The sequence below is a fragment of the Syngnathus scovelli genome, chromosome 8, assembly GCF_024217435.2.
Source record: "Syngnathus scovelli strain Florida chromosome 8, RoL_Ssco_1.2, whole genome shotgun sequence".
NCBI classification, from domain to species: Eukaryota; Metazoa; Chordata; class Actinopteri; order Syngnathiformes; family Syngnathidae; genus Syngnathus; species Syngnathus scovelli.
Genome location: NC_090854.1, coordinates 2,364,688 through 2,385,395, shown reverse-complemented (window position 1 = coordinate 2,385,395; position 20,708 = coordinate 2,364,688). Strand labels below are relative to the sequence as shown.

The 20,708-nt window shown below is 45.6% G+C and overlaps 1 protein-coding gene across 2 annotated transcripts in view; it reads left to right on the top strand.

The window, feature by feature from the left end:
- LOC125973191 (ribosomal RNA processing protein 1 homolog B) overlaps positions 1-19,835 on the top strand; it is an 88,761-nt gene extending 68,926 nt beyond the window's left edge. The window contains exon 16 of one of the 2 annotated variants that reach the window (XM_049727067.2): positions 11,653-19,835. In XM_049727067.2, the coding sequence (XP_049583024.1) occupies positions 11,653-11,765 (113 nt within the window). In that variant the 3' untranslated portion in view covers positions 11,766-19,835. Of the gene's footprint in view, positions 1-1,085; positions 1,804-11,652 lie in introns of those variants that run through there. The other variant, XM_049727066.2, reaches the window with a different exon arrangement.
- Positions 19,836-20,708: the final 873 nt, after the last annotated feature.

Here is a 20,708-nt window from a genome sequence, read left to right as displayed (position 1 = left end):
TTCTGCCATGAAGCGAAACATGATGTTTTATTAGTTACCTACGTATTGGTGGCCAGGCATTTCCTCAGAGTATAGACTGACATGCAGAGAGTGCTTACTTTAGGTAAGTGGTACAAACTCGGGGAGGCTATTGCAGCGCAACAAGTGACGAGGCACCGCAGGTTTGCGCATTGACTTGACACTCACGATAAACTGTGTTAATTTTGATAGCGGTTTTATTTGCAGCATGATTAATTTAAATAACGCATTAGTGACAGCCCTAAAGTATATATTTTTAGGCCTCAACACTATACCAATTATTAATTATCCACTTTCAATAACAGTAGTTTATCACAATTAAAAAATCGAAATTAACAAATCTTAAAAATTCAAAAAAAAATTACCTGACAAAATAACGGAGGGCGCGTTCTTTGAATATGCCCATACTCCACTAATAACTAATAGATTTTCAAAAAAAAAATGAAAATGCACAAACCTTCCATCTTAAAGTTCTTAATGAAAAATTAGTCTTTTAAGCCCGTTTTGTTCTTTCCAGATCCAACAGCAACAGAAACTCTATAGTAATACCTTTATTTGTATAGTACCTTGTGAAACAAAGCTACAGGGTGTTTCACAATAAAAACAGTCAGTCAACAAACTTAAACCTACGGTGGGATCCACACAAACAATATTTCCAGATTATATATTTTTTTCTCATGTCTACATCACAAAAAATCAAATAAATCAGCCACGGCAACAGCGCTTTGCAAAAACTCACGAACTTTGTAACAATGTCTACAAAGACGACAAAGACCTCACAGCGATCGCTTTTCAGGCCTTAATTTTATTTTCTACACAAACGATAGGGACTTTACAGAGATCGCCTTTCGGGCTTTAATAATAATTATTTCAACAGAAACAAAAGGCACCTTGCAGCCAAAACTTCTCTGCCCCTAATAATAATCTCTGCAAAACCAGTAGGGACCTCATAGCGGTCGCTGCTCTGGCTAATAATTTCTTAACAAGCCAAGTTTGTTTGTCAGTGGAAGCCAAGTTTGTTTGTCAGTGGATAGTCTGCTTCATTGTTGCTTACTGTCATGTTGCAGAGTTCAGGAAGAATGATCGCAGCCTGTTACTAAGCCCAGAGGGGTTATCCAAAGTCCCCTTTGACCCAAAACAAAAACCCAAATCTGGGGTTTTAAAGTCTACTCCCATGCCACTTTACAACATCAAGAAGACTCCAAAGGCCAACAAGAAGAGGGTTTTGAGTACTCCAAAAAGTACGCCAAGAAGACGGCCTACTGCATCAGATTTTTTTTGAAATCCTAACCTTGAAATACTGTAGATACAAACCTTTTTTTTTTTTCTTCAACCTCAAATTGTAACTGCAGTCTTTTCACGTGAATGTGCAAATCAAACAGGCCAATTCCCCATGCTCTATATTTATAGTGCGATCATGTTGTGTGCTACTGCGACGTTAAAGAAAATTTAATGGAAACCGGGTGTCCTCAAACAGACCATGTACATTTGACCATGACTCTGTTAGTATTAAATTAGTTCAGTCGTAAGTTGATGTATTTTTTTACTTTGTACTTTAAAACATTTTATTCATCTGCATTTATTTGTCGTGTCCTGTTTTACGGTTCACAGTAGTCATTGGCATTATGGTTGTATTTACAATTGTCAAAAACAATTGCGAAGCTGAAAAAATAGCAAATTTTAAGCTAAGCACAATATCAAGTCTTAGCGCTCCAGAAGTGTTTAATTTTAACTAATGTTTGTATAGCACATTCAGAATTCTGACAAATAAATTTTTATAAATAAGTTTGTACTGGTCCACATTACTTGAGTCTGAATCATTGTTCCCAGAACTATGTGATGTTATCTGAGCGCATGTGATATGATTTCCAGTAGACAGCAAGTGGTAAAATGGTTTTAAATGTGTTAATAGTACATGAAAAATAATAAGTATTCTTTGGAGACCAAATATTAACTTTTTACTATTGAAAATGGATTTTTGCAATGAACGGGGGCTTTGAAGCCGGCCTATAATTACTACTGAGACACTCAGGGTCGAGGTTTGGTCGCTTAAGTATTGGTCAAATAGTAGTGGTCTTAAAGGCTGTTGGCATAGTGCCTGACATGGGTGACAAATGGTATTTAAGAGGAAAGGTCCTAAAATCTGAAATAGTTTTAACAAGTTTGCCAGGAAGCGGGTTGTAAGTTGTGTGCTTTGCCACACTAACCAGTTGTGTAAGGCTTTCAAGGGCCACTTTTTAAAATGGGTCAAGTTTGTCAGATGATTGTCAGCCTTAATATGAAATTCAGTAGGCCTAATCACAGGTTTTGACTGGGTTTTAGGAGCGGTGTCCATAATCTCATCCCTAATTAGCTGAATCTTCTGAGTAAAAAACATGCATGAAATCGTCGGCTGATTGAGGAGAGTTACTGGAGGTTGGCTGCAATATGGTTAGGCACAATATGAAGTAAGTATTAAGGGTTATCTTTATTGAGACCAATAATTTTGGATAAATCATTCATTATTATAATATAAAACCCAAATTGACCCACCTTCCAGGGTCCAATTTTGATCCCAGCAGTTTTTGGGGTGTACTGTCTGGGAGAGAGAGAACTCATCGTGGTTCATTATCCACTTCCAGTCCTTTCTAGTCAAACGTCTTTATTACTGATATTTCCATGTTTTTCATGCAACCTTACTTGCTCGTGTAGCTTTGCGTCTAACTACATTTCAAGAAGCATGGATGAATCCATCTTGGCTTCTGACACACTGGCCTGTGCAACCGGTGAAAACACAGATGTGACCCATTGAAGTTTCAGGATACCTGGACCCGTATTGTGGAGTTTTCCTGTGGAGAATTCTATAGAGATCCATGTTGAATGTATTATACACTTTAAATGTGGAATTGATTTGTGTATGGACTCAAAAGTTGTATACTGGTTCTCCCTCATGATGTGCATGGAAGGACACCTCACAGGCTACTGTGAAGGACATATGTATTTGCATTCTGTATTTAAGGAATAAAATAAACTTAATCAGTGGACAGTGCTCATGACTGAATGTAGATATGGTGCAGTTCCATTGGTTGAAAAAGACAATAAGCTGTTGTTTAAGGGTTGCCAATAGCATCACATCCCACCCCACATGAGCGCAGCATTTCTAAAGATTTCACGACCCGCATTTGTCAAATAAAACCAAACGTTTCATAATCTATCACACCATTTCCACCATTATAATGACTGCAGTTTTTGTGAATTGTGCTTTAAAACAATTACTCCAAGCTGCAAGCATATCAGCAGCTGCCATCAATGTGGCTGCCACCAGCCAAGCACGGAAGCAGTTACTTTAGTCAAAACGTGCATTATGATTTTTCACCTTCACTAGTACACTAATAATAGTGTATATAGTATAATAATATAATATTACAGCCTCTTGAGTGAGCAAGTGTAAATGTGTTTCTTTTGTGGTTCAGGTTTCTAGGAGAATACACATTGCCAGTTTAACAAGGGATCCCCTCATTTAAATGTGGCTTCACTCACACTGGCTAGTGGTCATCTATCGACGGGAAGCTTTTTTTTTGTTTTATAGCCTACATCATAATTCTGTTTAGTCCTATGTAAATTCTAACCTCCAATCCTTTTCAAGAAAATGATCTCGTTGATAGTATTATCAGCCATGATTAACTACTTTTGCTTTAGTGTACTGTACTGTACTTTAGAGGACAATGTGGCAAAGAGGTCAGGTGCGATGTGAGCTGGGTGGCAGCCAATTACAGAAGTTATCTCGAAGGACCAGGGACGTGTGGTCAGGGGAGGCAAGGGAGGCCGAGCCTCCCCTGCCATCATAAAAAGGGGGAAAAAACAAATTCAATTGTCATGCTCATTAAATTGTTTTTATTATAAATGTTATAAATAACATAATTTTCTTTTTAATTTCAGTAGTTTTGTATCATTTTGAACCAAAATCACTGAATTTTTATAGTTAAAACCGAAGACGAGTCGCTTGGAGGAGGCAACGTCCTGCCTTGCCTCCTCTGAGGATTGCAGAATCACACGGCTGCCGATGCTGACAGGCTATGTAGTTAGATTGAACTGCTGTCTGTCTCTATGTCGCTGTTTAAGTGTTCAAACACTAATAACAAATTTCCGTAGTTAAGCTGATGTATATAGCATCTAGTGTTTTTTGTCATCTGTCTGTAACGTCGTGTTTCTTTAGATGAGCAAAACTGCTTTGAAAAGCGACCCAACAGAGGCAACGAAAGAAAGTTCTCCAGCCTTATGGCAGGGAGCGCTAGTGATCCCGGGATGCTTCAGGCGCCCACCTCTAGAATAAGTGATCTCCAGTTCAAATTTACAGTGAACAACTGAGCAGTCGATCATTTATTTCAGTTTATATTCTTTTTTTTTTTTTTACGTTTTTGCATTTCATTTTACAATGGAGGATTACATATTCGAACTCAAACAATTTTCAACTATGGATTTTCGGTCGAAGCAGGAGGTCATCAGTAAAGGTAGACCATCTCCGGAGTTAAAAGGTTTGATTCGGACAACGGGACTTTAGAGCAGTGTGCCTTATTGAGTGTTTTTATGTGTGAAGACTGCTGATATGGGGTTTTAATTAAAATAGTCATGAACCTCACCGCACGTCACTGCTAAGGACATACGTATAATGTCACCTCTGGCAGGGAAGAGGTTCGAGCTTGTGTGAGGCAGAAGAGTTCAGCCTAGACAGACGGATTTGCCTCCATACACAGCTTGGGTTCTGGTACTCATCCTCTTAAATTGGGCTGGACTCTCTTCCACACTGGAGTTGCCCACGAAGAGAGGCCCTCCGCCATTGGGTGAAGGGCACATGTTGCTCAGCTCAGAGTAGCGACTCTTTTTGGAGTCCTTGGAGGGTTTGCTGGAGAGCGCTCTCACTGGGGACTCCTTTTTTGTGCTGGGGAACTTTAATGCTCACATGGACAATGACAGTGAGACCTAGAATGGGGTGATTGGGAGGAATGGCCCTCCATCTGAACCAAATAGTGTTTTGTTATTGGACCTCAGTGCTCGTCACGGATTGTCTGTTGTCCATGAACACCATATTCAAACATAACAGTGTGCATATGTGCACTTGGTACCAGGACACCCTAGGTTGCTGTTGGATGATCGACTTTGTAGTTGTGGCATCTGATTTGCGACAGTATGTATTGGACACTAGGATGGGGAAAGGGGCGGAGCTGTCAATTGATCACAACCTGGTGGTGTGTTGGCTTCGATGGTGGGCGAAGATGCTGATCCGACCTGGCAGACCTTGAAGGAGGGCAGGCAAGAGGAGTATAAGAATAGCAACCTTGGAGATGGGGGTTAGACCTTGATTGATTGACAATTTTAGTCAGAATATTCAAATGTACAAAAAGTACCGAGCTTCCTGTTTGTTATCAGATAAAGTCCTTGCATAAAACCAAATTAAATTGAGGAAGCAAAATAAACACACAGAGAATAAAAAGAAAAAAAGGACATACGGAAAGGAGTGAGAAGCATAGATTTTTAGCTCTCACCCCTTTATCAAAACAAAATTTATATTTTTTTATATAAAGGCAAACCTCGGTTTTCGAACGTCCCGGTTCTCGAACAAATTGGAATTCGAACGAAAAATTCGAGATTTTTTTGCTTCGGTTGTCGAGCAAATTTCGGGGGTCGAACCTCGCGAGATGAGCTGAGAGGACTCGAGAAAACCCGTTATTGTATTTTTGTTACTTTGAGGATTGTATTAACCCCTAATCATGCCTCCAAAGAAAGGAAGTGAGAGCAGTAAAGTCATCCTAAAACACAAAGACGCTCTTAAAGCAATGCGACAGTGAGCATTAAGCAAATTAAGCTCCCTGCGCACTGAGGTCCACTTAAATTTGGGAAAGTACATCAGAAATTTCAGCGACGGCTCTGTCACAATAATGCGGCACGCTACGGTTGCGCGTTCGGCGGTGCGCTGCAGTTGCGCGATCGGACAAAAATGCGCAAATGAAAAAATGCTTAAAAAATGCGGGTTTTGTATGTCTTGGAACGGATTAAATTTTCTTCCATTATTTGTAATGGGAAAAATAGATTCGGAATTCGAATGATTTGCTTCTCGAACCGCCTTTTGTGGTCGAAAACCGAGGTTTGACAGTATATATAGTATGTGTATATATATATTTATATAGCTTTAGGAGGAATGCCCAGACTTCACCTGTTAGATGAACTGTATATATATGTTATCACGCGTTCCCTAATGAGTACTTATTAATAAAGTTATTGCACAGAATGCTTGCTGTTTCGCCTTGCAGACATCACCCAGTCCACAACAAGTCAAACGATACTGTCTGGAGCTTCCTGACCTTCTACACCTCTGGGAATCCAAGAAAGTTGTTGATGTCTGCACATGTCATTTTGTCTTTGCACTCTTTTCACATGACTACTTTGTTTCACATAGCATTTTGTCCTCGCACACTTTTCGTTTCTCATGGGATCCTGTCTGCGACTTCTAGTTTCACATAGAATCTCGTTTCTTCTCTCATGAGACAAAGCCCACGCTTTCCCCCCCACCTATCAGGGGCTAGTCTCACATTGTAGGTAGGGCATTCCTAAATAAAAAGAGTGAGGAGTGTAAACAAATTTTAGTGTATTCGGATTGCTGTAAGTCTGGATGCACTCCTCGCGAGAAAAGACTCAACATTCTGCCTCACTGGTTTTGTCTGCTGATCCTTTTGCTGATTTTGAACCTAACAGATTTTTGGGGGCTCGTTCCGGGGTCTCAATAGACCTATTTTGGGGTTCCGGCCGACTTTTCGACGCAGGACAAGTCCTTGGCCAAGGCATATAGATAGAGAAACCCTTTTCACGGGGCTGTCTCGATCAGTCGGTTGGACACCGGAGTGGTTGACGAGATCATCCGAGGAGAAGGCCCAGCAGACTGTGAGTACGAATCTTGATTCTGTTGAAAGTAATGAAAGTGCAGTGACAAGAGGTCACTTAAAACCTTGACAATTCTAGACCCTATCAAGTGCAATTAGGAACAGTAAATTCCGTTGGGATGATGGAGTCCCCTGACTGATAAGTCAGTTAAATTCCATGGGAGAGCGGACCCATCTGTTTTCTAAAGAAGTACAGGTAATTTGGAGCAGTTAAATTCCGCTGAGGTGTCGTGGGCCTCCTAATTAACCTTCCTAATGTGTTAGCTTTCTGCTGCCATCTGTGGTGTTTTCTTAACTCTTGTTTAGCTGGTTTGGCTTCTTTATCCGTGAAAAGATAGGTTTTATATCGGCTTTAGGGAAAAAGCAAAAATAGGGTTTTTCTTACACAATAGGAAGGTTAAAGAGTTTAGATTTTGTTAAGATCCACGGGAGGGCGGACTCCCCTGCTTGCCTGTGAGACGATAAGAGTGCGCATTGTGTGTGTATGGTTTGACTGAGAGTGATCTCATTTGAGCTCTCCTTTGTATAAAACTCACAGGATTGTAAACAGTGGCTTTGTGTGGAAGCAGAGGAAAGGAGACTTACCACTTATTGAATATTTTACCACTGTCCTGTGAATTAAATTGGCTTTAGGGCACTGTAGGTGCCATTCGAATTGCCAACTCCAAAATTTAGAGAAATAAACCATGAAAAATCAAATAACAAACAAAGGCCGCTACCCCGACATGAATTAAAATGCAAGCGGTCGACACCGAAAATATAAAATATCTTGACAAATGCATATTTTGGACAGAGGTGGTTGCATTATGCGACGTGGCGGTGGCGAGGCTCTCCGCACTTCAGTTGCTCCCCCCACCCTTGTTATCAGCTGGGAAGATTGTCATGTCTATGTTGTGGGCCCGTGTGTTCGTTTCTGTGTATGTTTGTCTTTGTGTAGCAGTTCGTTATAAAGGTTGGAATTGCGTTAAATTGGTGCACGAAAACGGTGTGCTAGACAATGGTTTATCAGATTTGCATTGTTAAATGTAAAAATTAGAAATGATAGAATAATCTGAGGGTTGTGGTCAGAAACTCGTCCAACGAGGAGAGTGCCCAGCCCTCATAAAAATGTGAGAGTAAAAGAGAACATACATTGTAGAATTGGATAAAATTAAATTATGATTGCAGATTTTAAATTTAGGAGGAATTATTGATTGGTTATGACATAAGACTATACAAGGACACATGTAAGGACAAGTCAAAGATTTGAATCACTTAGAGTTAAAAACAACATTGCAAGGGGGGCACTTTTTATCAAAAGGACACCAAGTAAAGTATTAAGTAGTGGGCATTCGTGATTGGGATTGAATTAAGGATAAAATTAGGTCAATGATTAGAAATCAATGGTGCTCTACACAAAAAGGCTTAAATTTTAATGGGGAAATATTTGGAGTACTGACCCCCTCTCTGCACGTTGTTGGTCTACATAGGTCATGGGCCTAGTTTATTTGGTTTTGATTGTGGTTTGGGTTTATTTTGTTTATTGTTAAGGTGTTCCTTGTTATTCTCTTATCCCCTGCATTGCAAATGTCTTCTTGATGCAGATAGGTTAACAGGCTGGGACTTTAGTGAGGAGATAATTTGTCGATTGATGGGGGTTAGTAATTGTCCAAATTCTAGTCACATGTTTTGAGGGACCACAGCAACAACATTATATTTAATTTCCAGGCTATTATTTAGTATGATATGACAGTGTCTAGCTAAGTAGACTGTTCTAAAAAAAAGAAATGTGAGAGTGAAGGAGGAGGGTTGATTTGTAATCTGACATTTGGGTCCCATTTTGAAGAGTCTCTGCAGGAGCATAGATTGTTTTTGTTTGTTTATTTTTAAAGATATATTTAACAGTTTATCTCAATTTCAATTTATAGCAATTTTGCAAGACTTAAAATTAAAAATTAAAAAGCAAAATTATATTCTCATTTTCCCAGATGAGAGGAGAATTGAAAGATAAGGAGGACGAAGAAAAGATAAAAAAGAACTTGATGACACAGTGTCAGCGCGAGCTCGCTAAGACCCGCAGCTGAGAATGTGATGAATGAAAATGAGAAAAATGATTAAATTACAGAGACAGATGTTGTGGCACGGCAAAGCGAACCATCCTTTCCGTCTTTGTACCCCGAATTAAACAACTCATTGCTTCCTATAATTTGAGAGGTGATGAAGTACAACAGGTTTTCATGGCATCCTTAACCAAACATTGGGCAAGCGTTAAAGGCACCTGGAGTCCTTTTGATCTCCAGGGCCGTCCATTGGAATATAACGGGGTGCCATTACAAATACAAATTGACCAACTATTGGGCAGGATAAAAATAAAATTCGAACGTAGAGCAAATTACACAGACATTGGCCGAACTAAACAAAAACAAGATAAGTTGTTTGAAGACTTTAGACACAGACCAGAAAGAGTGTTCAACTGATGTCTATGATCAACAACTCAAAAATGCTCTACATGCAAATTTGCGACCAGTATTATGTCGACAACGAATAAATCCGACACATTTTTTCCCTATAAAATGGTGCCGTTTGGGTTTGAAGTACATAGTCGCTTCAAAGGAGGAAAAGCATGATTTCGGATGCGCGATTGATCTATGAGAAGGCTATCCCTTGTGCCAGGGGTGTCAAACTCATTTATTCGCGGGCCGCAGTGTAGTCATGGCTTCTTTTGGAGGGCCGGTATGACTGTCATACCCGAGTAGATGTGTGAGCTCCTCATATTGTGGGAGCTGCAGAACAAGCTGACGAGTACCTCGCTTTCAAATCGGACAAGTACAAACTGGCCCAATATTTAAAATTTAACATATTACTAAAAGTGAAGATAATTTGCAATTCGAGTAATGGCACATGAATATGAAGCACAATTTGACACCTGTGCTTTATACGAAAGTAAAGTTGGATTGGAATTTGATGAAACGGATATGGACATCCACATATTCCATTAGAGTTTAAATTGCTTGCAATGCAATTGCGAATTAGTTAACACCTGTGTGGTTGAGTGAGTGAGTGAGTGAGTGAGTGAGTGAGTGAGTGAGTGAGTGAGTGAGTGAGTGAGTGAGTGAGTGAGTGAGTGAGTGAGTGAGTGAGTTTTCTGTCGCCTGCACGTCATCTTTCCTGCATGGCTATGTTGCTGTCTCAGCCGCACCTGACCGTTGAAAGATGTGAGACACTCAATCCTCCCACTCTCATTCCCCTTCCTGACGACGGCGAATTCCATGATTGTGTCGATGCTGCCCAACAAATTGCAAAGGCTCGGCCTGATTTGGAAGATACGCCTCTGCCAGATGGTCATGTGGTTTTTGTTGATGGGTCTTCTAAGAAAAATGAATCTGGTGTGACCCTTACTGGGTATGCCATTGTTACTGCCGACGTGGTTTTGGAGGCTGCTAAACTGCCATCCAATATGTCTGCACAGGCCGCTGAGCTCATTGCTTTGACTGGGGCCTGCAAATTGTTTGCAAACAAATCCGTCACTATCTGGACTGATAGTCAGTATGCTTTTGCTACAGTGCACGTGTTTACTCAGCAGTGGAGCAACCGTGGCATGATAAGTTCTGCAGGGAAGCCCGTCACCCATTCCACATTACTGACTCAACTTTTCGACGCTGTCCAGCTGCCTTTAAAGATAGCGGTTTGCAAATGTGCTGCTCACGCTGCGTGCTCTGATCCTGTTTCTCTCGGTAATGCTTTTGCTGACAAATCCGCGAAGGCCGCTGCAGAAGGCCTGCTCCAAGTCCTCTCGTCTCTCACAGCTCATGATTCGATGTCACACATCTCCCCTGACATGCTGCTTGACATGCAGTCTCAGAGCCCCTCCCAGGAATGGCTCTCTTGGGAAAAACGGGGTGCAACTAAAAACACTGTTGGTCTTTTTGTGTGACCTTTGGGAAAACCTGTCTTGCCTCGTAACTTGTTCAAATGGGCTGCTATTTCGAGTCATGGGGTCACCCATGTCTCGACGGGGGGTATGGTGAAACAAGTTGAGGCTATTTATACAACATACGGCTTTGCAGCTTTTTCACAACAATTTTGCAGAGCGTGTTTGATCTGTGCTAAACATAACCCACAAGGCAATTTAAGATCTCAGAGGGAAATTCCCGACTCCGTTGTATCCTTTTCAGACAATACATATGGATTATATCCAATTACATAAATGTGAAGGGAAAGAATATTGTTTGGTCATAATAGACGCATTTTCTAAATGGGTAGAAACATTTCCTACCAAACATGCTGATGCACTCACGTTGGCAAAGGCCTTATGCAAAGACATCATTCCAAGATACGGTATTCCAGAAAAATTTACAGCGACAATGGTCCACATTTTGTAAATCAGATCACATTGGGAGAATGTTCCACATAAATCTAAAGAACCATTGTTCCTATCGTCCACAATCAGTTGTTGAGAGATCTAACGCGACTATAAAAAACAGATTAAAGAAATGTATGGAAGAAACCAAACGACCATGGACTCAGTGCTTAGACCTGGTCAAAATGTACATAAATATTACAAGTACAAAAGGGCTAACTCCCTATGAAACTATGTTTGGAAGGCCTTGCAGGCTTCCTCAGTTCAAGAACACATGGGAGATCCCCGAGGAAGCCATGTTAGCTGATTACATGAGAAAAAATGTTGGAACGTCAAGAGAATCTAACCAATAACACTGATGATGAACCCATTTCTCCGCAGGAAGACCCCAAAGTGGTACCGGGAGACTGGGTTTTGATCAAGAGTATCAAGAGGAAGAATTGGCATTCACCCAAGTGGGAAGGTCCCTTTTTGGTACTACTCACGACACCTAATGCTTTGAAAATAGCCGAACGCAACACGTGGATTCATTTATCTCATTGTAAAAAGGTGATCTCTGCAGACCCAACCTAAGTACGGAAGGTGAGCAAAGTCTGGTAATAGTGCCTGATCCTGGTGCCAAGATCCAGGGTTGACACGAAAGCTAGCAGAAGCCAATTTCCAAGACACCAACCCGAAGCTCAGGGTGTTGACTCTGAGGAGATCCAAAACATGAGCATTAGAGAGTCATTTGGTGAGTTCTTTAATCGGGCTGTAGCCTGCGCAAAGTCTACCATGTGCTTTTGGTTGCTTTTGCTGGTTTGTGTTACCATTATATTTTTTTTCGGGGGTTATTTTATTTGGAGGGATAGAGTACCATGAGCCTCGAACATTCTTCTCTCAGGCAACTACTAACGCTAATTCTAATCGATATGGCTCATGGGGAGAAATTGCTAGACATAAGCGCGACACTAAATCCCCTTTTGATCATGTTGTTTGTATTCCAGAAACCGTCGGCGTTCCAACTTGCGTACCATGGCTTTTGTCTTGGACTTACAATAACTCATTAATGTTTACTGTGGCTCCTAATACATCTTCTATTATTTTACCTATGAAAAGTTGAAAGGTTTTGAAATGGTCACCCCGCTCTCTGGTTCCAGTGAAGAGCCTGTGTTTGCTAAACGAGTAACTTTGAAGAATCAGGGCACAAGCCTCCTTTTGACTTTTACACTCCCTGATGGTCAAATTCGTCCTCCAAATGCCACCTTGTTTAACACTTCCTGTTGGGGTTTTCAACTGTGGGCTTGGTCCTCTGGAATCGATCCTCGCTTTCCTATTGCTATTTGCCTTAATAAAACAATGTCGATCGCTGACCGTCCCGTTACAAATAATTACACCCTGTCAGCAGGAGCAAAAATCACAAGTATGCTCCTCACTGATGTAGAGAGCTATTTTGTAGCCTCCACAGGAATAAGCGGTCAAACCAACAACTGGCTTCTTCTGGCTGAGCAGGCCGCGAAGATGGCTAACACCAGTTGCATTGCATGCATGGGTCCAAGACCTCTTTTGAAAATCATACCTGCAAATATAGTTCCTAAGTGTGCTGTTGCTTTAATGTAAAACTCATCCATTTCACCCACTCATGATTGTTTTAAATGTGATAAGGTTTACCCTGTTGCCTCCATGACAAAGTATAAACCCCTTTTTTTCGTTCTATGTAGCTAAGGGTAATTTTACTTGCATTAGATTACCTGGTACCGGTGAGAAGCTCGGCGCTCTACCTACTCCATGGTGTGGGTCCATGACCAATGTCACTGCCCCTTTTTTGCCCATTGCTCGTAGTGATATCAGAAACAGAATCAGAAAACCTTTATTGTCATTCTACATAGTACAATGAAATTGGAGACCTCCATCCAGTGCATGAGGTAGATACGAGTAACATAGTCAAGTAATCGACTAGTAGAAAAGTAGATGAATAATCAGAAACAGTAGTGCGGACAAAGTGCAGTAGTAGTGCAAAATATTTGGTTTTGGTGTAGTAGTAACAAACTTTGATAGGTTGCCTTTCAACAGCTCCGGAATTTGTGATTTGGTAACCCTATTGCTACCTGTTCATTTGATACCGATGTCCTCTTATGATCTAACATCTTTTGCTAAGTCCGTGGTTCCCGTATTCTGGCCGAGAACGAAACAAAACGCCGAATGGCGGGGCGCGGCTAATCCAACTTACATAGACGCCATTGGTGTTCCTAGAGGAGTACCGGATGAGTATAAGCTGGTGAATCAGATAGCAGCTGGTTTTGAATCCGCCCTGTGTTGGTGGTGTCAGGCTGGGGACAAGGCGGAGGACTCGGATGCAGAGTCGTTTCTTTCTTGGATTTATTCCAGCAAGCACACTGATCAAAAGTACAAATCAAAGCGCCTCTTGCGAGGGAAAACACGTGGCAAAAAGTACAAACAAAAGGCGTCGCACTGAGGCGAGACAAAAGGCTATGGGGATCACAGTACTAACAAAAGGCGTCGCTCAGGGGCGAGACAAAAAGGCAATGGGGATCAAGGCACTAACAAAGGCGTCGCTCTGTGGCGAGACAAAAAGGAGGGGTCTTACTGAGAGCTCGGACGTCAAGGAATCGCTGGTGGTCGGGACGAGGCAAGACACACTGGCACAAGACAAGGGGAAGACACGGACTAAATACACACAAAAGGGCGGGGACACAGGTGCTGACAATTAGTGTCAATTACGCAGGTGCACACAATCGGGATCAGGGAAGACAAGACAACCAAACACCGAGGAAGGAAACACGAACTGAAACGGAAGGGATGACAAAATAAAACCGGAAGTAAAGTTACGACATCGACGAGACAAAAAAACGGAAAAATAAACGCGACCGCATGACAGAACCCCCCCCCCCAGGGCCGGATCCCAGACGGCCCAGGAGCCTCAGGGTGAGCCGCATAAAAGTCCTCAAACAGTCCCGGGTCCAAAATATAACTAGGCGGCACCCATTGCCGCTCCTCCGGCCCATAACCCTCCCAGTCCACCAGGTACTGCCAGCCCCGGCCTCTTCTGCGCACGTCCACCAGTTCCTTCACGGTGTAGGCCGTCCCACCTCCCACAGTCCGCGGGGGCGGCGCAGGGTCCGGCACCAATGGACTGTCCACAACCGGCTTGATCTTCCCGACGTGAAAGGTGGGGTGGACTGCAAGAGACCTGGGCAAGCGGAGACGTACCGCGGCCGGGTGCACGACCTTGGCGATGGGGAACGGACCCACGAAGCGAGGCGCCAGTTTCCTGGAGTCCCCCCGGTGGGGGAGATCCTTGGCGGACAGCCAGACGCGTTGACCTCGCTGGTACACGGGCGCCGGACGTCTCCTCCGGTCAGCCATCCGCTTGACTCGGTCCCCCTGTTGGACCAGCGTGGCCCGTGCCGCCGACCAGACGCGACGACAGCGGCGCACCAAGGCGTGGGCCGAGGTCACCGTCACCTCCGGCTCACTGTCAGGGAAGACTGGGGGCTGGTAGCCATACACACACTTGAATGGGGACATACCTGTAGCCGTGGTGGGCAGGGAGTTGTGGGCATACTCCACCCAGGTGAGGTTCTTGCTCCACGAGGAGGGGTTCTGGGAGACCAGGCAGCGGAGGCTTGTCTCCAACTGCTGGTTGATACGTTCCGTCTGCCCGTTTGCCTCCGGATGATAGCCTGACGTGAGACTCACGGTTGCCCCTATGAGCCTGCAAAACTCCCTCCAAAACCTGGATACGAATTGGGGTCCCCTATCGGAGACAATGTCTTTCGGAAACCCATGAACCCGGAATATGTGGTCCATCATCACTGTGGCTGTTCGTCTAGCGGACGGGAGCTTGGGCAAGGCGATAGAGTGAGCCATCTTTGAGAATCTGTCTACTACCGTGAGTATGGTGGTTCGCCCATGCGAGGCCGGAAGCCCGGTGACGAAGTCCATGGATATCTCTGCCCACGGACGCGAAGGAATGGGTAGGGGATGCAGCAACCCCATACGGGCGCCGTGGGAGTTCTTATTCCGAGCGCAGACGGGACAGGCTGCCACGTATTCTTTGACGTCTGCCCTCATGGAGGGCCACCAGAATCGCTGCTGGATGACAAACAGGGTTCTGCGCATGCCTGGATGACAAGAGAGTCTGGAGGTGTGAGCCCAATGGATGACTTGGGATCGGAATTGATCTGGGACAAAAAGTCTGTTTTCCGGGCAACCACTAGGGGGTGGCTTGTTTCCATTGGCCCGCTGTACCCGGCCTTCGATTGGCCAGGTCACTGCTCTCACCAGGCAATGAGGAGGCAGAATGGATTCGGGTTTCTTAAGTTCTGGATCTGAGTTGTAGACACGGGAGAGGGCTTGATGTTTTTGGATCCCGGTCTGTAAGACAGAGAAAAGTTAAAGCGGTTGAAAAAAAGTGACCAGCGGGCTTGGCGGGAATTCAATCTCTTCGCTGACTTTATGTATTCTAGATTTTTATGGTCTGTCCAAACCAAAAAAGGTTGCTGTGCACCCTCCAACCAATGTCTCCATTCTTCCAATGCCAATTTTACTGCCAACAGTTCGCGATCCCCCACATCATAATTCTGTTCGGCGGGCGTCAGCCGTCGAGACAGGAACGCGCACGGATGTAGCTTGTTGTCGCTCTTGGCTCTCTGTGATAGGATGGCCCCTACTCCTCGATTGGAGGCGTCCACCTCCACCACAAACTGTCGCGACGGATCAGGAAGCGTGAGGATGGGAGCGGTGCTGAAGCGGTTCTTTAGCTCATGGAAGGCCGCCTCCGCCGACCAGCGGAAGGGGACCTTAGGAGACGTGAGCGCGTGCAAGGGAGCCGCCGTAGCACTGAAGCCCTTGATGAACCGCCGATAAAAATTGGCAAAGCCCAGGAATTGCTGCACCTTTCTGCGTGAGTCAGGGGTAGGCCATTCCGTAACCGCGCTAACTTTCGCCGGGTCCATCTCAACTTTGCCCGGGGCCACGATGAAGCCGAGAAAAGATACGGTGTTCTTGTGGAATTCACTTTTCTCGGCCTTTACGTATAGCTGGTGTGCAAGGAGACGTCGCAGCACCGTCTCGACGTGAATCCTATGGGTCTTCAGATCCGGGGAATAAATCAAAATATCATCCAAATATACGTATACAAAACGGTCCAAACAGTCTCTCAAAACATCATTTATCATGGCCTGAAACACAGCGGGAGCATTGGTGAGGCCAAATGGCATGACTAGGTATTCGAAGTGTCCTCGATGTGTGTTAAACCCCGTCTTCCATTCGTCCCCTTCCCGGATGCGCACTAGATGGTATGCGTTGCGCAAATCTAACTTTGTAAACACACGGGCTTGCTGTAGTTGGTCGAACACGGTCGACATCAGTGGGAGCGGATACCGGTTCTTGATTGTGATCTGATTGAGAGGACTATAATCAATACAGGGACGTAGGGTGCCGTCCTTCTTGCCCACGAAAAAGAACCCCGCCCCCGCAGGCGACGATGATGGTCGAATCAGTCCTGCTTGCAGGGAGGAGTCTATATATTCGTTCAAGGCTTGCTTTTCAGGTCCCGAAAGAGAATAAAGCCTCCCCTTGGGTATAGTTGAACCCGACAGGAGTTCAATGGCGCAATCATACGGACGGTGGGGAGGTAGGGAGGTAGCCTTGGCCTTGCTGAATACCTCGGCCCATGGGTGGTAACACGCAGGGACCCCGGTTAAGTCTGGGGTTTGCGCGTCTAGAGCAGGAGGCACAGCGCACGGGTTAGACCTGATACAGGAATCATGACAGTCGGCCCCCATCCCGTTATTTCCCCTGATCCCCAGTCTATGGCGGGGTTGTGGCGTTGAAGCCATGGATACCCGAGAATGAGAGGGTTCATTGGAGAGGTCACGACATGTAGCCTTATATTCTCCTGGTGGGGACCTATCGACAGCGAGACTGGTTCTGTTATGTGAGTTATTTCAAAAAGTGCCTGTCCATTGACTGCCTTAGCTTTCACGGGAGTGTTCAGCAGCTCAGTCTTTACCCCCCACCGGCGAGCAAATGCCCAGTCTATCAAGCTTTCATCCGCTCCTGAGTCTATTAGTACTTCAAGTTCTATTTCTTTTCCCAACTGTGTAATCCTGCCCTTGGGGAGCACTCGCCCCGGGGACAGAGCCGCAGAGAAGGCGCTTACCTTCAGGGTCCTCCTCACTGGACAAGAGAGAAGGAGGTGTCCGAGCTCACCGCAGTAGTAGCATCTTCCCTCTCGGCGTCGCCGTAACTTCTCCTCCTCTGTTAACTTAGCTCTGCCCAACTGCATCGGTTCTGGCTCCTGGCGCTGCCGATCCCCGTCCGGCCTGGCGTGGTGAACGTCTAGGACGGCAGGGCCGGCTACTGGGATGAAGGCGGGGGTGTTCCTGCTTCGGTGCTTCCTCCACTCTTGCAGCCGGTTGTCTGTGCGGCTAGCCAGAGCGATGAGGGCGTCGAGGTCGGTGGGAAGGTCTAGGGGGATTAGCTGATCCTGTATGGATCCAGAGAGGCCCCGGAGGAAGATGTCATATAGTGCCGTCGCGTTCCAACCGCACTCCGCGGCCAGCGTGCGGAAACGGATGGCGTAGTCTCCGACGGTGTCTTGTCCCTGGACTATCTGACAGAGTTGGCGAGCCTTTTCTCGGTCAGCGGAGATTGGATCGAACACCGTTCGCAGAACCTCGATGAAAGCGGGGAGAGAGTGACAGGAGATGGAATCCCTGGCCCATTCCGCGGTGGCCCACGTGCGGGCCCTTCCCGTCAGGTATGATACCATGTAGGCCACCTTGGAGCGCTCGGTGGGGAAATCTGCTGGGGACCTCTCGAAGTGCATCCCGCATTCTGTAATAAATGCCCGGCTAAGGCCGGGTTCACCGGAGTAGCGCTCTGGAGGAGCCAGTCTGGCACCGCCGGTCATGGGAGCTATGGCAAGGGGAGTAACTGGGGAAGCAGCGGGTGTACTGGAGGTCGCTGCTGGTCCCACGTTTAAGAGCGAGAGCACGTCCTGCATTTGCTGACCCAGCTTTGCTACTTGGGTGGCGACCGCTCCTCTGAAGTCTTCTTGACACTTAGCGAGTCCTCGGATTTCTTCACCCAAGTCGCCCACTTGCTTCTGGTGCTGGGCAAGCTGTGAGGCATGGGAGCGCACTGCGGCGCACAGGTGCTCCGACTCTGCCGAGTCCATGTCTGGCCAGTGTGTACTGTCAGGCTGGGGACAAGGCGGAGGACTCGGATGCAGAGTCGCTTCTTTCTTGGATTTATTCCAGCAAGCACACTGATCAAAAGTACAAATCAAAGCGCCTTTTGCGAGGGAAAACACGTGGCAAAAAGTACAAACAAAAGGCGTCGCACTGAGGCGAGACAAAAGGCTATGGGGATCACAGTACTAACAAAAGGCGTCGCTCGGGGGCGAGACAAAAAGGCAATGGGGATCAAGGCACTAACAAAGGCGTCGCTCTGTGGCGAGACAAAAAGGAGGGGTCTTACTGAGAGCTCGGACGTCAAGGAATCGCTGGTGGTCGGGACGAGGCAAGACACACTGGCACAAGACAAGGGGAAGACACGGACTAAATACACACAAAAGGGCGGGGACACAGGTGCTGACAATTAGTGTCAATTACGCAGGTGCACACAATCGGGATCAGGGAAGACAAGACAACCAAACACCGAGGAAGGAAACACGAACTGAAACGGAAGGGATGACAAAATAAAACCGGAAGTAAAGTTACGACATCGACGAGACCAAAAAACGGAAAAATAAACGCGACCGCATGACAGGTGGTGTACTATTAACAAAAATGTTGACAGGATTAACTACGTCCATTACAACGTGCAGAGGCTTGGAAACTGGTCCGAGGCGGGTTTCAAGGCGGTCCACTCCCAACTGGCCGCTACTTCCCTCATGGCTTTCCAGAATTGAATGGCCCTTGACATGCTACTCTCAAAGGAGGGCGGTGTCTGCGCCATGTTCGGTGAGCAATGTTGCACGTTTATTCCGAATAATACTGCAGCCGGCGGAAGCCTGTCCCAGGCCCTTGAGGGCCTGCGGACCTTGAACGGGAAGATGAAGGAGCACAGTGGGGTGAACACAGAGGTTTGGACGGACTGGTTGAACGTGTTCGGAAAGTACCGCACCCTGGTTTCCTCTGCCCTGGTCTCCATAGCCGTTTTCTCTGCCATTTTGACCTTGTGTGGATGTTGTTGCATCCCTTGTCTCCGATCCCTAATTAACAGACTAATTCATCCATCCATTTTCTGAACCGCTTAGTCCCCACGGGGGTCGCGGGCGTGCTGGAGCCTATCCCAGCCGTCATCGGGCAGTAGGCGGGGGACACCCTGAACTGGTTGCCAGCCAATCGCAGGGCACACAGAGACAGACAACCAATCGCACTCACACTCACACCTAGGGACAATTTGGAGTCTTCAATCGGCCTACCAAGCATGTTTTTGGAATGTGGGAGGAAACCGGAGTGCCCGGGGAAAACCCACGCGGGCCCGGGGAGAACATGCAAACTCCACACAGGGAGGGCCGGAGGTGGAATCGAACCCGCACCCTCCTAACTGTGAGGCGGACGTGCTACCCAGTGCGCCACCGAGCCGCCCTAACAGACTAATTACAACTGCTATCTCTCCACCAGCTGAGACTTTCCCGTTGCTCCAAAGGGATGACCTTTCGATCGACGCGGGTTCCTTCTCTAGTGACGACCCGGTCGGCGACTCTATTGTGGTGAACCTGTCCGGTTTGTTTCCTGAACCTAGCTTTGCCGATTATGACTTGGTTTCCTCCTGAGTGTAAGTTAGTTCTTGCGAAATGTGATCCCTTGGCTGAAAATCTTTTTGAAGTGGCCATATGGGTGATGAGTTGTTCTCCGGGAACTTATGATAAAACAGGGGGGAATTGTTAGATAAATTGTATATATATGTTATCATGCGTTCCCTAATGAGTACTTATTAATAAAGTTATTGCACAGAATGCTTGCTGTTTCGCCTTGCAGACATCACCCAGTCCACAACAAGTCAAACGATACTGTCTGGAGCTTCCTGACCTTCTACACCTCTGGGAATCCAAGAAAGTTGTTGATGTCTGCACATGTCATTTTGTCTTTGCACTCTTTTCACATGACTACTTTGTTTCACATAGCATTTTGTCCCTGCACACTTTTCGTTTCTCATGGGATCCTGTCTGCGACTTCTAATTTCACATAGAATCTCGTTTCTTCTCTCATGAGACAAAGCCCACGCTTTCCCCCCCACCTATCAGGGGCTAGTCTCACATTGTAGGTAGGGCATTCCTAAATAAAAAGAGTGAGGAGTGTAAACAAATTTTAGTGTATTCGGATTGCTGTAAGTCTGGATGCACTCCTCGTGAGAAAAGACTCAACATTCTGCCTCACTGGTTTTGTCTGCTGATCCTTTAGCTGATTTTGAACCTAACA